A 17,523-nucleotide genomic window follows, 5' to 3' on the forward strand; every position below is an offset into this window, starting at 1 on the left:
GTATAGTAAATCAGTAAAATCACATACAAGTAGGTCCTTTCAAACTGTATTTATTCCTGGGTGAGGGAATATTGTCTCAGACAGATTATAGATCTTTCAGTACAATTCATAATGACAAGATCAAAAACCTTCCGTGCCACCAAAGAAAAACAAAGTCTTGTAGGCTAGTGCCAACTCACTCATGCCTACATCAAGGGTTTTGTGCCAACTGACTGCTAGGGAACATGTTCTGACATTTCTTTAAGTACCGTCACTATTACAAAGAGCTACTGAGCATCTCACATAAATCTTCTCAATATTTACTCTTTTCTTTTTTTTAAATAACACTCTTTCCATCTGTCACACAATATAAATTAAGATCTAATAATTTGATTTTTTTGCATTCCTTAAATTACTTCATGTAAGCTAATATAAACATACATTTACATATGTACAAAACTATACACATGCACATGTACTCAGCTGAGTTTGTATATATATATATATTATATACATAAGGTTTTTTTTGCCATACATATGGCTTTTCAGGAGTCCGAGTAATCAATTCTACAAGTCCTTTCAAACAAACCAATTGTGCTTTTCAAGTCATTACTGGTTGGATTGCAGACATTTACAAGTTATTCAAAAAGTGATTACAGTGGCCTCTTTCATGACTAGAAATTAGCATCCCCTTGGTAGTGACTTCACATCTTTACCGCATTCACCCAAATAGCTGCAACAAGTACTCCAACATTCTAATATAATACAAAAAAGCTTCACAATATGGAAAAATAAAGGGTTTCAAAGTCTCACTCAAAGCAAATCATAACTGAAGGAACATTTCTATAAAAGTTTAGTTTTAACTTGAATCTACGCACATAAAATGTATTTACCATAAATTCTTTGAAATGTCCCCAGTTATGTAAACTGAAATCAATTTCAGCATTTGTGATTACATTTTAAGATACCATGTCTGAAGTGCACAAATCGTATTCCAGCAGCAATACACAGCAGGAGTCGTATAGTATACCATGACACAGAACTACTTTTCCAAATGACGTTTGTCCTGGCTGTAATAATTGAATAAGCCGGGTTTTTTTTTTATAGACAAAGCATAATAACTTATCAATTAATCATATTATTTATCAGACAAACAAGTTACTTGACAGAGCAACTAAGAGGAAGACATAAATTGGGGGGGGGGGGGGGGGGGGGGGGGGGTGTATCTAGTCCACTTCTGTAGTTTGACTTTCTGTGTATTTGGCACAATTACATGTTATATAAATAATTTTGAACAAAACTAGGGATATTTCATGAAGAATGACGTTTTTCTTTAAACAATTTTCTTAAAAACAGGTTTGAGACATGGCTGTTGCTGAGACTTAACGACTCCGTAAGAAATCAGTGACATTTCAGATGGCAATTACAATCTGAATAAGCTTTGTATCAAGCTAGTCCCTTTGAGAATAAAATATTTACATTTTGTCACTTTGAAGTCCTGACTCACTTTGGCCTAAAACAAAACACATAGCAAACAGTGGTTGTGTAAAACAAATACAAATTAAATCACATGAATAATAGAATCTTTCAAAAATCTCTTCAAGCAGTTTCTTCTGATAAAAACATTTGACTCGTCAAACTCCAATCGAGGCCCGACGGCTCAAATGGAAATCATAGACCATATTCACACGGTGGCCATGTTGGGTTTTTTGCATTGAAAAGTTAAAACCCAGGGTAGCAAGTTGCCACCCTCATAGACATAAAAAGGTAGACGCCTCTTCCGGCTCTGGGGCGCGTGTCAAAATTGAAGGCACAATTTTCCAGAGATTCCTTTGCGAGGAATAGTGGAAGCATGAGCGGAAGCTTGTCAAGCTTCCGCGCGCGTAACATAAATCCCGGAAAAGACGCGCTGTGATTGGCCAGTAGTCACTTGAGTGACAGCGAGAGACATGGAGGCGTGAGTGACGTCACTTGGGCAGCGACGCAGCGTGCCTTCAGCACTTCCGCTTGACTTCCTGCCTTCATTGGAGACACGACGCTCCAATGAACTGCAGCGGCCAATGAGGCTAATCTATTTTTTTAAATATCTATGGCCACCCTGCCATTAACTTTATGGCAAGATGGCCGCCGTGTGAATATGATCTACTCTATAACGCTACTCTCTCACCTATTCTGGAGCTTCATCTTTGAACAGGCTTTTTTTAATCCATCAAGCCAGGCAACCTGTGAAGGATGATTACATTTTCAAAATAAAAACTATTCATATAAAATTGGACGGGGTGAAGTCTACGTTCCCTCTCACATGGTTTAAGTGGACCATGGCCCGGTCGTACGCTGTGTGCACAGACTTGCGCACGCTGGGTTTCTTGCCCTCCATTAAGCGCAGTTTGTCTACAGTGTCATCCATCCCCATTGGCAGTAACTTGTCCCGAGGGAGCCACTGCCTGAAAAGCAAGACAAATCTATTCATAATCCCACACATCTCTGAGTGTGTATCTGTTTATGTGAGTACAGTATATCTGTTCTTCGCTTATATGGAGAGAACCATCAAAACAACCAGCTGCACTTTCAGTGATAGCAAGGTTCGATTTGCTTTGGGGAGATCCCCCCCCCCCCCCCCCGTTTTTGATATCCTGCCTCTGGTCATTATCTTTTTATCTCCGGTGGGGACATGTTTTATCCCTGCACCATTTCTGGTCAGATTGAATTAAATATAATTACAATACACTTTTGTGAGATTAAGACTTATATGTGTGATACATCACAAATTAACAATTTCATTAAAAGATATTATGTTATGTTAAAAAATATACTGAATATCACATTTTCTTTTGGAAATAGCAGATCTACAAGATCACACATCGCAACACATTGTGAGCTTGTGGCTATTTTTTTCAAATGGCCACAATGTGTGTGTGCGCTCATGTGGCCTAGTTGCTTCGTTTGGGCTTGTTTTCATAGAACTGGTTGCTTGTTTCTCTCACACAATCTGGCAACACTAACTCCGGATCTTACCAAGTCCTTTTGGTATCAAAGAAGAGCACCAGGAAGAGGTCCTCGCCCTCCTCAACTCGCCGTCGCTCGCCCAGTTTGAGTACCTCCACAGGGGGCACCGGGATGGGGATGCCGTTGTGAAGGAGACCCTCCTGGGGCATGCCTGGATCAACGATCTGGAAGGAAACAGCATTGTTTTAGTGCTACAATTACGTTAGATAACACAAGAGTGAGACAGCGCCAGTGGGACGTGGTTTGTTCTCGGCTCCCATCATTTACGGCACAAGTTGGAAATATGGTAAAGAAAAAAACATGTTTCCTTTCTTCATAACAAGCAGTGATTTGCTTTTGAGGCTAGGAGTTACAGTACATTACTGTCTATTATGGACAAAGTTTATGCATGCGGAAGAAGCTAGATTATTTACCATTATTTTGTCCCCGTGTGTGGTTACTCATGCCAAGTAGCCCAATTTATACTTGACTGTCAATAATAGCCTATATATAAGCTCATGATATAGCAGTAGCACGGATGTAACGTATTGTGAGCTTGTACGACAGAGCATTCATTAAGACTCCCCAGTCACCAAGGATGGACTTTGTTGTATTCATGTAGAAAGTTACAGGAATACAATAAATGTATATCTTTATATAAAGGCCATCCAACGGAAGCGTTGCCTCGCTCTGTCTGCTTTGCCTCTAAACAGCCATCAAACCAGATCCACTAGATGGCTACTTTCTCAAAGAATCCAGCATGCTGAATTTCTCTTATTTTGCACCTTTTAGCATGGAATGGTTTAATTAAAGAACTTAATTATTTAGATACATTAGTTTCACTTGGTGAATTAAAATCTCTGATACAGAGCCTACTTTATGATTTTACGTGTGAAATACTGCAATTTCTATTGTTGCTGCCGTCTTGGCCAACAGAGAACAAAAAGAGGGAAGAGCTACAGGGTGGTGATCTGGTGCAGCACGTGAACCACACAAGGGGCCAGTCCACATGGAAGAGAGATCCTAAAGACTGACTTCTTAGTTACCCGAGTTTAGTTTAGTTTGGTAATCTTCATTCAATAAAACGTGCCATGTGGCTATACGTTTCGCCAAAGAACTGCATCATCTTCCCTTCTCAGAACCGGTTATGGTGGCATGTACTAGAAATGTTAAAAGTAGACTGCCGTTTCCGTTTAGGATCTCTTGTGACATACAGTATGTGGCGTAAAGTAACCCCAGTCTCGCTGCAAGACGGATAACAGAGAATATGGGTTTGTTTGACTGAACACCAGCTAGTCAGCCCGATACATGAATTCATTGGGCGGGAACCCCTTTTGGTGTTAGCATTATGTTATGCTTTAGCTATTGAAAAATAGCAGATCTTCAAGCTCATAGCGCGCCACCGAGTGGTGCGCTACAAGCTTGTAAGTCTGCTATTTTTGAAAAATCGAAGAACTAGCTTTTTCAGAAAACTGTCAGGATGACAGGTCAAAATGGGTTAACTGATGCACTGAAGTGCAACTTCATAATTCTCCACTTGCAGCCGACAGCAGACTACACCCCACTGGCACAGCATCAAATGTATCCTCACCATTGCTGGGTATGATGGGTATCCACGGCATTTGGCCCAAACCAGGTCTAGAGGTGAGAGCTCTCTCTCATTATCCAAAGTCAGAAGTGTAGTTCCTGTGCACAAGAAGAGAATGTGTATGTATTTATTTATCCGTTTGCCCCTGCATCTTGTTGTGACAAAGCAATTAGTAAACCACGAAAATCTGAACTCATCATTTGTCTAGTAAAGAGCTGGCAGATCTGCTATTTTTGCCACGCAACTAATTCGATGGGATACATCTTAATTTACGCCTCCCCTGAATACTGTCTGCCTTGTCTCTGCCGAAGTCGTGGCAGAGACTATGTTTTCGACCATGTCCGACCATTTGAAAGAAGTGTTTATTATGATAATGATAATACACACCAGAGGCAGGCATGTCTCCATTCTCACTGGTGGGGACTTTAGCCAGGGCTGGTTTACCTCGACTGCGTTTGGGCGGAGACACACTAGAGCTGATGACAAAATGAGCTCAATTTAAAATATTTGATTTACAACGTATACATTCAATTCCAAACAACATGAATTATGCATAACTGACCTACAGTATACTGTTGGAATACTCACTTTAGTTTTTCATCATCGGTGTGGTCTGCAGAGATCTCTTGGTGCTTTCCCAGTCCATTAGTTAAGCCTAAAAAAAAAGAATACACTTACATTAGATTACTAACCAGAAAAATAATTTCTTCTTAAAGGGCCACTTTTTATGTGGTTAATGTGTGTTTTTAGATATTTTAGTATTTCACAGTGTCTGTGATGCCACTGGTCTCACTTCCTTCCTGGACTACATGCTGTCTCAGTAAGACAGCCCTCCCCCTCTCCACAAGGTGGGAAATAAATAGATGCCTCATTGGCTGCTGCAGTTCATTTGAGCCCCTCCTCGAAAGAGGGAGTCGTGAGTCTGATGATTGGCCTACCGAACCTTCGCCCCCTCGAGACGCTCCAGAGCCGGAAGAGGCGTCTACCTTTATATGTCTATGGGGTGAGTGCACCAAAGCGTTATGGTAATTGTAGTAATCCAGCAATCCAGTCAAGCCCTATAGTCAAACACACTATTATTTTTCTGGCTATAGAGTGCAAATTTGAAATTGTGCTACTGTTATCTACTACTACAAATACTAATAACATTGAGTGACTGGAGTTTCTTCCAGCGGTGAAAAGTCCCTTTAAGATTTCCATAAATATTAAGATAGTGGAAGAAAAAGGACTTCTTGTATTGTAATTGTACAATTTAAGGAATACACCCAAACACAAACAATACCACTTTATCAAAACTTTACTAATATCTTTCAGAATGATTCATAGCATACAAAATCAGAAACAACATTTTCTTCTGTGTGTGTTCAGAACTTCAGTGTTTTGAGTGCTTCCTGTTTATATACTGTTGTGGCCTATAGTAAATCAGCATTGGACAGGACAAAGAATGACAGAAAGGGCCCCTAGTTCCGATGGGAACCCTAAATTCTAATTTCAGTGTGTGCGCGTGTTTGTGTTGTATACTGTAGGTAGAGGAGCATTCATGGTGCACAATGTGTATTGTGTATGTTTGTGGTTTGTGCACATGTGAGTGAAAACATGTCTGAACAGTAGATTGTGTGTAAAGTGAGAGAACTAGTGTGTGTGTGTGTCTATATGTGTATGCTAGGGCTTTCACTTCTACTGATTTTTGCTAGTTGACTAGTTGCCTAGTTGACTAGTTGCCTAGATGTTTAACTACCTATTATGTAAAACAAATTAAATAAATAAACTTAAAATTAGTTTTTTAGTTTTTTTTAACAAATGAACTGCTCGTGACGGAACGTTCTGCCAATTAGAATCCAACCGGCAACCGCTTTTGGCGGAACGCTACTACGTCAGATAAGCTTTATTATTGATATCAAACCAGATCGGATCGCTGATTTCTTTCTTACTATAATAAAGCATTCTAGCTGATCTTGAGGCCTACAAAATCTTTTACAATTATTATTATTTTTTCTTATCAACTAGTACCAACAAGGTCAACTAGTGGATTTACTAGTCGACTAGTTGCTTAAAGCCCTAATATATGCATACCGTATGTATATTTTAGTGTATGTGCATTTGGTCGCTGTCAGGTGGGAAACCTTGTATGTCTCTCTCTCACACACACACACACACACACACACACACACACACACACACACACACACACACACACACACACACACACACCCTCTTAAGGATTTGTCTTACCTTCCTGGTTGGGTAGTGGAAGGGGTTTTTCTGCCTCCCAGCAGTCTGAGCTGGGGCCTCTGGACCTCAGCTGGTGGGAGGAAGGTGACGGAGGGGTCGCGGCAGGGGCTGGAATTAACGTGGAAATGGTGGTGATGCTAGAATTTGGACTGGCTGGGTTGCTGTCCAGACCGTTGCTTTTACCCTCAGAGGTTTTCCCGTTCTGCTCCGCTGGGTTCTTTCTTTTCGCCAGCCTCGCGCCATTCTTGGCTTTCTTGAAGAGAACGGACGTGCGGCGCCCGACTCCGACCAAGGGCGGGGTCGGTGGAGTGCCCAGAGGAGTGACCTCGTGAACGGCCTCCATTTGGGACGACGGCGTCTCGCCAACCTCGGCTTCCTCCTCGCCCTGGCTTTTTCTCCCACCGCGCGCCGATCTCTGGCGCTTGTAGGAGCGGCCAGGTGATCTACGCCCGCCAGTCACTATGCCCAGGACCGGGGGCTCGAGTGGGGCGTCTCCTGGCAGCGGTGATGACACTGGGCATGTGAGCTCCAACACTGGAGGAGAGTCATCTGGATCTGAGAGCACTGAGGGAGATCAATCATAGTAATAATTGGTGATGTTGAGCAGAAACCTTGTATTTTTTTTTTTCTCCATAAATAAGTAGACAATCTACAAGCTCAGATCATCAGTGTGTGGGTTTTTCAATATTATTGAACCAATGAAGGTATTAACACAGTAACTACATTGGATCCATTGGAACACAGGTTCTTTTTTACCTTTTCTTCCTGAAAAGTTTCCACCCGACAATATGTTATGTTACTGTTCAGAGTATTGTTCTAATTTGATGTGTTCCGTTACCTGTCCCAGGTGGTGTTACTGATGTTAGAGGTCCATGATCCACCATGTCTTTCTTTCCCTTTTTCCTCTCCTTTTCCACCACTTCCTTCTTCTCCTCCTTCCCTCCATCCTCCTCGTCCTCCTCTTCCTCCGTGTCGTTACCGTTGACAGAATGGGACTTATGGTGCTGCTGCTGCTGGTGCTCACCCTTCTGTCGGAGTGTGTTGATCTCTCTGCGCAGCAGCCGAATGCGTTTGGTCCGGCCGCCGCTGGAACGCATGGGCGTCACCATGTCCAGTTTATCCAGCAAGACCTTAAGCTGCTCGTCTGTGGTCAGGTGGAGTCTGTTCTCTGGATCCAGGGTGGAGTCGACTGCAGAGAAAGGCATTTGAAAATGTTGACGTGTGACAAAGTAGAGGAAGAGAGTAGAAGGGAGGGAATGAGATGAGGTCAGACATCAATACTGGTTGATGATGATCAGTGGTGGACAAAGTTCTGGACTAATTTGTACTGTAGTTAAAGTACTGGAGCACTTGCTTTTAATGTGTGTATAATATATTTATTTTTAATACTTTAATACTTAATTGTTTGCTGCCCTACATGCCAGCCGGCGTAAAGGGCAGTAAGTAAGTAAGTAAGTACTTAATTGTTAATGCCCAGAAGTGTCCTGCAGATGATTTTCCTCTGAAAAGCCCTACTACTACCTCGCGCTAATAATTCTGATCTCTCTTTAGAAGCGTTAATATTCCAAATGAGATGCATGCTGAAGTCAGAAATTAGGACAGAACATCGGCGTTCTGATCAAAACCATGGAAAGCGACGTAGATTCAGAGATAATATCATAGATTTGTCGGGCGTAAACAAGGAAGTGAATTGCTGCACACGTCACGCACACAAAACAGCTCTGGGACAGTTGCCTAGCAACGGCCGCTGTCAAAAAAACGATTTTTAGCAACCGCGTTTTATAACCTAAAGACGTGTCCACACGTCCTGGGCCTCACTGCGGGTGTAATTATGACCACTGATGCTGATGAACAAACTCACCGTCATCCCAGGTGCACTGGTAGAAGTTGTGTTTGTTAGGAGCCTCTGGGAGGTGCATGCCAGTGTGTGGGTCCAGGCCACTGCTCTGTGCCTGCCTGTGGGCATGGCGGAGAATGGCTCCACCTACTTCATGCAGGTCCAGGGCTGCCGTGTGAAACATTGTGTCCTTGTCGTTGTATTTCAGACAGTTGGAGACCATTAGGTCAAAGTCCTTCTCCAGGTCTGCTATGGAGCAGTAGGCATGAGCTTCCAGTTTGGCACGCATGGTGGCCAGGTCCATAGGCTGGGATACAAACTCCATGTAATCTGGGACCTTAAGAAGAAATGGTTAAATAAGAATGAGCAAATGCAGAATAACCCGTCTGTACTGTGTACAGTATCTTGTTGATTTTTCTTAAACGGCACCAGCCTAAAGCATAAGACATAACCTTTATTGATCCCCAGAGGGAAATTCGGGTGTCACAGCAGTGAAAATGTGACTAGATATAGAGCACCGAAGTCTGACGTCAATATCGGTAGAGGGCACAAATCCACAGGTTCATGTACTTTTTATTTGCATTTTAATCCCCCCTTTTTTTAGATCGCCTCACATAAGGACTGTGTTTGAAAAATAAACAAATCATCCAGGCCGCTTCACTCATATGGATATGAAGAATCAACTGACTGAGAGAAAACGCTATGGTTACTACTACTGAATTAGTTACATTTTCGCTAGCATATATGAGTGACTGACTGTCGCAAACAGATACAGAGACACCTCCCTGACAATAACGCTGAGACATCTTGTTTATTTTTGGACCACAGCGATTTTAAGATGACCCCATGTTATTCTCCATAGAGAAATGACTTCCGTGAACCAGGGGAATTGAGGGGACGAGCAAGTGACGTCAGGACTTCGGCGCTCTATATACAGTATGAATACAAGTCAAATGGAATACTGAGCTTCTGGCCCTCCATTTCGGCAATGGATGGAAATGGAATGCACAGTGAATACATCAATAAATAATTAAATATACAGTACATCTATTGCCAGTGAATATATGAATCAATTAGGGCTAACAATTAGGGAGTTTTTAAACCAGTATCGCGAATGAAACCTTTTTCGGTCAGGGGTTCAGTCTAGGAACCCTTCTGCCACAAGCATGCTCAAGTGTTACTGCATGTTTACCAGATTTCTCTATTTTTATTTTTTGATCTGCTCTTCTGGCTAATCATTTTCCAGAGACTATTCATGAGACTTTTCAAATGAATATGTTCCTTCAACTGTATTAAAACACAATGATAATGTACCTTTGACTAAAGATAAAGGTGACATAAAGTTCGCTGTTAGAAGTGTGCTTAGGATGGTTGTCCGCAGTAATGTAAAATGTGATTTGAGTCAACGGTCTAGACAGGCAAAAACACCATGTTTTAAAACACATTTTGGGGCCTTGTCTCTTATGCAATTAACTGTAGCCAGTAGCCACTGTGATTCCAAAATTGCAGTGATTCATATTGCAATGTTGCACTTTCCCCCTGATTAATTGTTCAGCCCTTTAGAATGAATGTATGACCAGTCTATCAACAATGAGTATAAGAGTGGATATATCCATGTCCATCAGTGGTGGAAAGTAACTAAATACATTTACTGTACTTAAATACAATTTTAAGGTACTTAATACTTTTACTTCTACTCCACTACATCTCAGAGGCAAATATTGTACTTGTACTCCACTACATTTATTTGAAAACTTGAGTTACTACTAGTCAGTTTGATTATTATTACAAAACATACATTACGCACTTCAGCCCTATTTACATTTCGACCATTTGAAAATAGCAGATCTACAAGCACACAGTGCGTGCGTTTGAAAACTTGAGTAGTTTTACTTTTGGTACTTTAAGTACATTTTGAAGACAATACATTTGTACTTTCACTCAAGTACATTTTGAATTCCGGACTTTTATTTGCAATGGCGTAATTCTATAATGCAGTATTGATACTTTTACTTTTACTTTTTTAAACGTAAAACATTTGAGTACTTTTTCCACCACCGATGTCCATCAACACTGAGTATATGAATGAATACACCACAATGAATATAGGACTATAAGAACCTCCGCTAGATTGACCGGCTGAGAGAAGATCTGCGCCGTGTCCTTCTCCTGCAGCTGGTCCAGCGTGGTGCGGAGCAGCACTAGAGCAGGGGTCAACTGGAGCTCTAGAGCAGCCTCCTGGATCTTCATCTGAAGAGGCAGAAGGAAGCCAAACATAGAAAAATTGAAAAGAAGAAGACTCAACATTAGTTCTAATATAATAATAATAATAATAATAACACTAAGACTACTGAACACAATCAAAAAAGAAAACAGTCTTAACCACCGTTTGTGTGGTTTCAAACTTAGCTTAACTAATGCGATGCCAAACGTAGCCAAAAATGGCAGATCTTGTCTACAAGAACACAACACTGTATTGCTCTGCCCTCTTTTCGCCACAGGACACGTAGTCGTACGACTACAAATAAAACAGGTTCTGTATAGAGGCAAAAAGAAAGCACTGGAGCAACTCGGACAATCGTAGCCTTTTCTTAGAAGAGAATAGAACAGCGTGTAAGGCAGGAACGACAACATTTCGATGTTAGTTAGTTACATCAGGTCATGTAATGGTTCTGTATAGGCTTCATCATGCAAATCAAATCACCTGTTCTCTCTTTAGCCTCTCTCTCTTACGGATGAGTTCCACTAGGAGTCTGGCTCTTTCCAGGTCTTGCCTCAACTTCTGCCAATAGCGTAGTTCCTCCCGTGCCGCGGACAGCTTCTCATCGGGCTCCTTCTGAACAGAATAAAGATGCAAGCACTGAAGTCTGATTGCATAATTCAACTTGTAAATCTATCAATCTGTCAAAGTTTTTATTGAGAAGGAAGAGTTCCTCTGTACCGGTTCAGTAGTCTTGTGAGTTTGCAGGTGTGAGTGAAGTCGTCGTATTAGTGGCATGCCATTCCGCGACTGTCGTTTCAGTAACCAGTAGTTATGAAGCCTCTGCATGAATTGATTCTTCCTCTGCACTGCAACCCCTGTGCAGATCTTATTGAGCCTGTGGAGACATTTTTACAGGTGACTTGACTGAAGGTGCTGCTCTGCCTTTGCACTGCTGAGACAAAAACTGTCCTTTTCATGATTGTCTGGCCTCTAAGCCAATAAAAAAGCTAGGGCGAGCCGTGTCCAACAGCAACAGCACCTGTGCCTTTGCGCTGCTGAGGCAAAATATTGTGTGTGTGTGTGTGTGTGTGTGTGTGTGTGTGTGTGTGTGTGTGTGTGTGTGTGTGTTTCTTGTTTTTAACCAGAGGCAATCAAAATCATAACAAGACTGTTACGACAGATAGTGACAACTCTAGATGATTGAATGAACCGTTTCTGTAGACTCCAGGAGGAGCACCACTCACCTCTGTGTATAGGCTCTATGCACAGCAGCCATATTGGAAATAAATTGGGCCCCCGGCCCTAAGGCCCTTCCTTACTTCCTTCACAGATGTTACCCATACCCAATGATACTAATTAAGGCTCTGTTCCATTTAATTTAGCACAGCGGTTCTCAAACTCTTTAATGTCAAGCAAAGGGGCCATTTGGAACTCCCTCAAGGAACGCCGAGGGTCCTTGGACGATATTTTGAGACCCACTGGTGTAGCAGAGTGTTTCAGCCAACATACACATTACACAATATCTACACCCTGACTCAAGGAAGAGGCCCAATTTATTTCCAATATGGCTGCTGTGCATAGCGCCTATTGTTACAAGGGGATGAATGAGTGTGACTGTCTGACCTGTGAGAGGGGATCTGAGGCACCAGCAGTACAGGCACAGCAGAGCGACGGGATGACCCTCCCTTCTTAGCCTTCTTCTTCTGGCCCTTGGTGGCCTTCTTATTGGGCGGCGCAGGGGGGCTTTGAGTATAGGACCTTTGACCACGGGTACCCCTGCCCCCCACCAGCCTCCCTTCAACCCCCTCATCTCCGGACCCGTCCCGCCGAGACCCGACTGGAGAGTGGTGCTCACAGAAGGCCGTCTTCTTCACAGAGAAGGTCGTTCCGTTGACCCCCGTCTCCCGGACGGGGTCTATCTTCATGAACAGTCCAGCCTTCTGGGCACAGGTGACGTGAAACGCCCTGTAGCAGTTGGCCTTGTGGCACTGGATGGAGGCCCCCCTGCCTTTCTGCTTGCACAGATAACAGGTGAGCTTCCAACGAGCCGTGGGGATGTTCTTAACCCCCTCGACGGGCTCCAGGAATACAGTGTTGGCGAAGCAAACCTCCGGGATCCAAATGGCACAGACGACGTGGGCCCAGCGTCCGTCGCTCGTCTGCTTGAAGGCACCTCCCCGGTTGGGACAGAGCACACAGTCCACGGGACGAGAAGGGGACTGCAGACAGCAGCGGCACAGCCACTGGCCCTCGGGGACGTAGGGCACGCCGTAGCACTCCTGGTGGACGGCCAGGTTGCAGATGTCGCAGAAGAGGATGACGTTGCTGTTCAGACACTCGTCGTCCAGGCAGACGCAGCAGAAGGCGTCCTCGTCGATGGCGCTCTGGGACAGGGCCTGGCTCCGGGACTCCAGGATGGACTCCCTCTCCAGGCGGTCGATCAGCAGCTCGAACGTGTCCGCAGAGACGGAGGCGTGGCCGTCCGACACCCTCTTCTGGTTGACCATGTCCAACCACGCCAGGTCCTCCTCGTCCATGTCATACTCGGCCTCCGCCTCCTGCTCCTCCCCCGACCTCTCTATGAAGCGGTAGTAGGCCGTCGGGAGAGGCGGCGCTTCCGAAGGGCAGACGGAGCTCAGCACACGGAATGTGGGCTCGGGCAGGGGACTTTGGTGGGAGGGGTGCTGTGGGTGCGCCTGGGAGCCGGATCGATGGCTCTGGTGCGACGCATTTTTGCCGTTCCGCCGCCCTTTGAGATTGGGCGGCTTCCTCCCCGGCCTGGCTTTGCTCTGGGTCTGCTCGCTGTTCTCCTTGTTGCTGTTGCACTCAACAATGTCCTGGGCCATCATCTCGTCCTCTGTGATGACCGGCAGAGGATCCGTGATGTTGATCCTGTGCAGCCTTCCGTCTAGGTCCACTTCCACTATCTTCTGGGCCTGAGCGTACGTCAAAGTCTCCCTGGACGGAGACAGCTGTAGTCTATAAGGGGAAGGGGGCCTCAGCCCTCCCGAGGACCCCCTGCCCCTTCCCCTCCCTCTGCCACGGCCCCTGCCCATGTCGAGTCGGCTAACACCAGTCTCGCATCCCCGCCTCCTCGCTTTCCTCATGGAGGTTTAACACTGCCTCCCTGCAATTCAAAGAAAAGTAAAACAACAACAAAACACACATTTAGGCGGAGTAATGATCCATTTATAGCCGTTATGCAGACAGCACCTTACAGCATATTAAAAATGCTATTGCATTCATGGTGATCAGCCGGCTGTTGCTAGTATTATTATTGTGTTATTTTGTTATGCCATGTTGATGAATTGAATACAAAGGACCACAATGGAAACAAGTCCCCCGGCCCCGGACTTGTTTCCTTGTATCCTTTTAGCCTTAATGTCTGACTGTACCACGTGCTGTTTACATTTCTGACTAATAACGTCAGAAATGCTGATGACATCAGCAGCGCATCTTCATTGCCATGTCTACCCGGGGCCGCATCTGAACAAAACACTGTATGCAGAACGCTGCATACAAGTCCTACCTTGACTTGGATTGGATACTTCCTTTCCTTCATTCACCTATTTCGTATGTATTCACTTGTCTCTTCTCTCCACACTCTCTCTTAGGCAATAATTGATGAACGAGATCCTCTCTCTCTCTCCCACCATCCTTATTATTTATTTTTCTTGGGCCTATGGGTTTACGGGTAAATGAGGTGGCCTTGGGTTATTTTTTATTTTTTTTCGTTACCTTTTCATTTTGTCTATGTGTTTGTTTATGATCGTTTTCTAATCGTCTTGTCTATACATGTATTTCTCATTAACACATTGTACTTTGTGAACTATGCTAATAACATATTTTCAATTGTTTAAAACTGTGCTGTCCTCTCATCTTGAGTCTACCTGTTCATGTTTTCACTAATTATCATTGTAACAGATCCATGATGCTATGATCCATGTGTGATGTCCATGGTATGTGTACTGTTGTTTTGTTGCAGTTGTTTTGTCTTGTTTTGTTTTGTTTGTTTTGTCTGGTTGAATTGTCTGTATGTATGAAGTGTATTTCGTGATCCCCCTTGAAAACGAGATGGTTCATCTCAAGGGATTGTTCCTAACTTCCTAATAAAGAACTTTCAGACAATAAAGTATTCAATCAATCAAAAGTACATTACAGGTGTTTATTTCTAAACCGCAAGTGCTATCTAGGGTAAAATGTTTATATTAAAATGACAACCAAAGCATCCATCCATTAAATATCATGATACTATAGGTCATGGAAATATCTATCTACTGGATGGCAGTGGCACAATATTGAAATTGTACATCTTTAAATGTTCTGATGAATTGGAAATGGAGGACCCTTGTGTAATGCTTTTTCTGATTTTATCCTCTTAGCAGATTTTGTATTGATCTGTACTTTCCTTGAACTGTAGTACTGTACCCATTCTACAACTGTTAATAACATTTTCAATCAATCAATCAATCTACTGTTCAAATCAGAAGTACAAACTTAGAAAATATGTATGAGGTTAACTAAGTGAACAACAAGCATCAATAACTAAAAAATTACCTAAAATAAGGACTTTAAAAGTCCCAAACCATTCCAATTAAGCTACTCAGTGACCCAAAAAAAATCAGCAAAGCAAAAGTACTGGCTGTGATATGGACCTTGCAGTACTGTTACGGTTTATAAATATACCATCAAAACAGCTACTATCTTACTACCAAAATCATATTTAGGCTGTATTTTTCGTGATCAAATAGATGTTTAACAATATTAGGCTTTTTGATTGAAATATTAAGTAATGTAAGTAAGTAATGTGAACTGTTAATCTGTCTGTACATTGTATTTTTACAACCCCCCTGACCAATAGGATCAGTCGTGTGACACAAAGTCAGCAAAGTAATATTCGTTAAAATAATCCAGTTCATATGCCACAAAATAAAAAACAGATCTGCTGCAACGCGTTGTTAGCTAGCTTGTAAATCTGTTATTTTGGGTATGTATGCAACACCGTCGCACTACGGGCTATACAGCGGGCTCAACGTGCACGTATCGTCCCTCCCCCGAGCAGTGCCTCCATTGGTCCGATCGGGGGTCGGTCACAGTGACACCGCGCCTTCCAACCAATCGCGTGGCAGCATCCTCTATTTAGGCTCCGCCCTTGTTGCTGCACGTAGTTAGGTTGCAGAGCGCTAAATACCAACCCGAGCCTCTAACATCTGTCAGCCATTTTGCCCGTAACAACAACACAGGCAACACTTGTGTTGTTGCAAGTTGACCAGCAGCAGCCCAAATATACAAACATGTAACAGTAGCAGCCGCTTTGCAGGTGCACGCACGGTGTCAAACCGCACGCACTCATTATTCGCACATACAGACATCATGACACTGCAGTTTGTGTTTTTTGCAACGGTTGAACGTTGCTTCATACTAGACCAGAGACACACACATCTTCCCTCTCTCTCTCTCTCTCTCTCTTTGCTGTGCTGTGCTGATGTGATAATAACGTTTCACTCGGTCGGACATTTCTCCCACAGTTTAAGCACATTACGAAACGGGCACAACCTCAGAATATAAAAGTCGCTTACCTTGCGAAATGCTGTTAATGTGCGGTCGCGCGTGTCAAGAGAAAACGGCCGTTATAAAAGCCAAGCCAAATGTCAGGCTAGTGACACAATACTAGTGGCAGGCAGCAGGCAGACATGCTAGCTGCTGCTTCTCCACCACGGCTAGCTGTTAGCCTCCTCAGCTAGCCGGTGATGTGAGGGGCGACAGCGTCATCTCCACTACTTCACTCCTCCATCTGAACGCCGCCGCGAGCCACGCTCAAAGCCGCGCGTTTGACGCTTTTCAACGTAATCCCACACTCCGCAAAAGAAGTCACAAAAAAAATCCCCCCAAGATATCAAGTTTAAATGTGCCTTGGAAAATATAAGGCTAAATATTCAGTCAAGATGGCTTGAAAAATAACGCCCCTTCAGAAAAAACGAGCGCAGCCAATTGTAGGCCATCGTTTGAGCTCGCGCACAACGCGCTCCGGCCCGCCATTGGTCATCGCTGACCACCGCAGCCACCGAGCTGTGGCTGGTGGTCAGTCGAGGACACAGCGCGGAGGAAAACATCGTGGCGCTCAGTTTGCGCGCCTTATCTTCATTATCGACAGACCCCAGAATACTGTGACACCTGTTACACACATGCACTGTTTACATTCTGACATGTGCACCTGTTACACGCACCCATGACCTATGTATTTTTTGATGAATTGAACAAGGTCACAAGTGTAATGCTTTATTGGGTCGTCCACTCACAGTTAACAGTCTTTTGTATTGAGTTGTGCTTGAAATGTAGGCTACTGTAATTCTGCAAACTGTTAATAAATATTTCAATCAATCAAAATCAATCAATCAATGCTATGGCATGTTTCTAAATGCTAGCTGTGGACATTTACATGATGACGTGTTTACACCTAGCCTATGCACTGTTTAGTGTTTACATTATTACATGTTTACTACATACTTGTTACATGCACTGTTTACATTATGACATGATTACACACACCTGTTATGCACTGTTTAGTGTTTCCATTAACATGCTTGTTATCATGCATTATTATTTTTTTACGCACTTGTTACACTCTGTGACGTCACCGCCCACCACACTCAACAAACTGACTATACATTTCCGGTGTGCATTTCCAAACGCACCCAT

At 43.4% G+C, this 17,523-nt stretch overlaps 1 protein-coding gene across 3 annotated transcripts; it reads right to left on the minus strand.

Moving 5' to 3' along the window:
* Positions 1-34: 34 nt before the first annotated feature.
* brpf3a (bromodomain and PHD finger containing, 3a) lies at positions 35-16,745 on the minus strand. Of its 3 annotated transcripts, none has more exons than XM_080782649.1 (13): positions 16,404-16,745; positions 12,448-13,951; positions 11,563-11,719; positions 11,326-11,457; positions 10,743-10,871; positions 8,646-8,958; positions 7,623-7,973; positions 6,785-7,348; positions 5,141-5,207; positions 4,940-5,022; positions 4,556-4,650; positions 2,995-3,149; positions 35-2,423 (listed from the first exon to the last, which is right to left on the minus strand). In XM_080782649.1, exons 2-13 carry the CDS (start codon positions 13,929-13,931, stop codon positions 2,240-2,242), a joined length of 3,714 nt encoding a protein of 1,237 aa, XP_080638775.1. In that variant the 5' UTR covers positions 13,932-13,951; positions 16,404-16,745; the 3' UTR covers positions 35-2,239. The 3 variants fall into 3 exon arrangements, with proteins under 3 accessions (XP_080638775.1, XP_080638774.1, XP_080638776.1); XM_080782648.1 differs by having other exon boundaries at positions 4,940-5,028; XM_080782650.1 differs by lacking the exons at positions 35-2,423; positions 4,556-4,650 and having other exon boundaries at positions 3,019-3,149; positions 4,940-5,028.
* Positions 16,746-17,523: the final 778 nt, after the last annotated feature.

The sequence above is a fragment of the Protomyctophum bolini genome, assembly GCF_963924005.1.
Source record: "Protomyctophum bolini genome assembly, chromosome: 2".
Lineage (NCBI taxonomy): Eukaryota > Metazoa > Chordata > Actinopteri > Myctophiformes > Myctophidae > Protomyctophum > Protomyctophum bolini.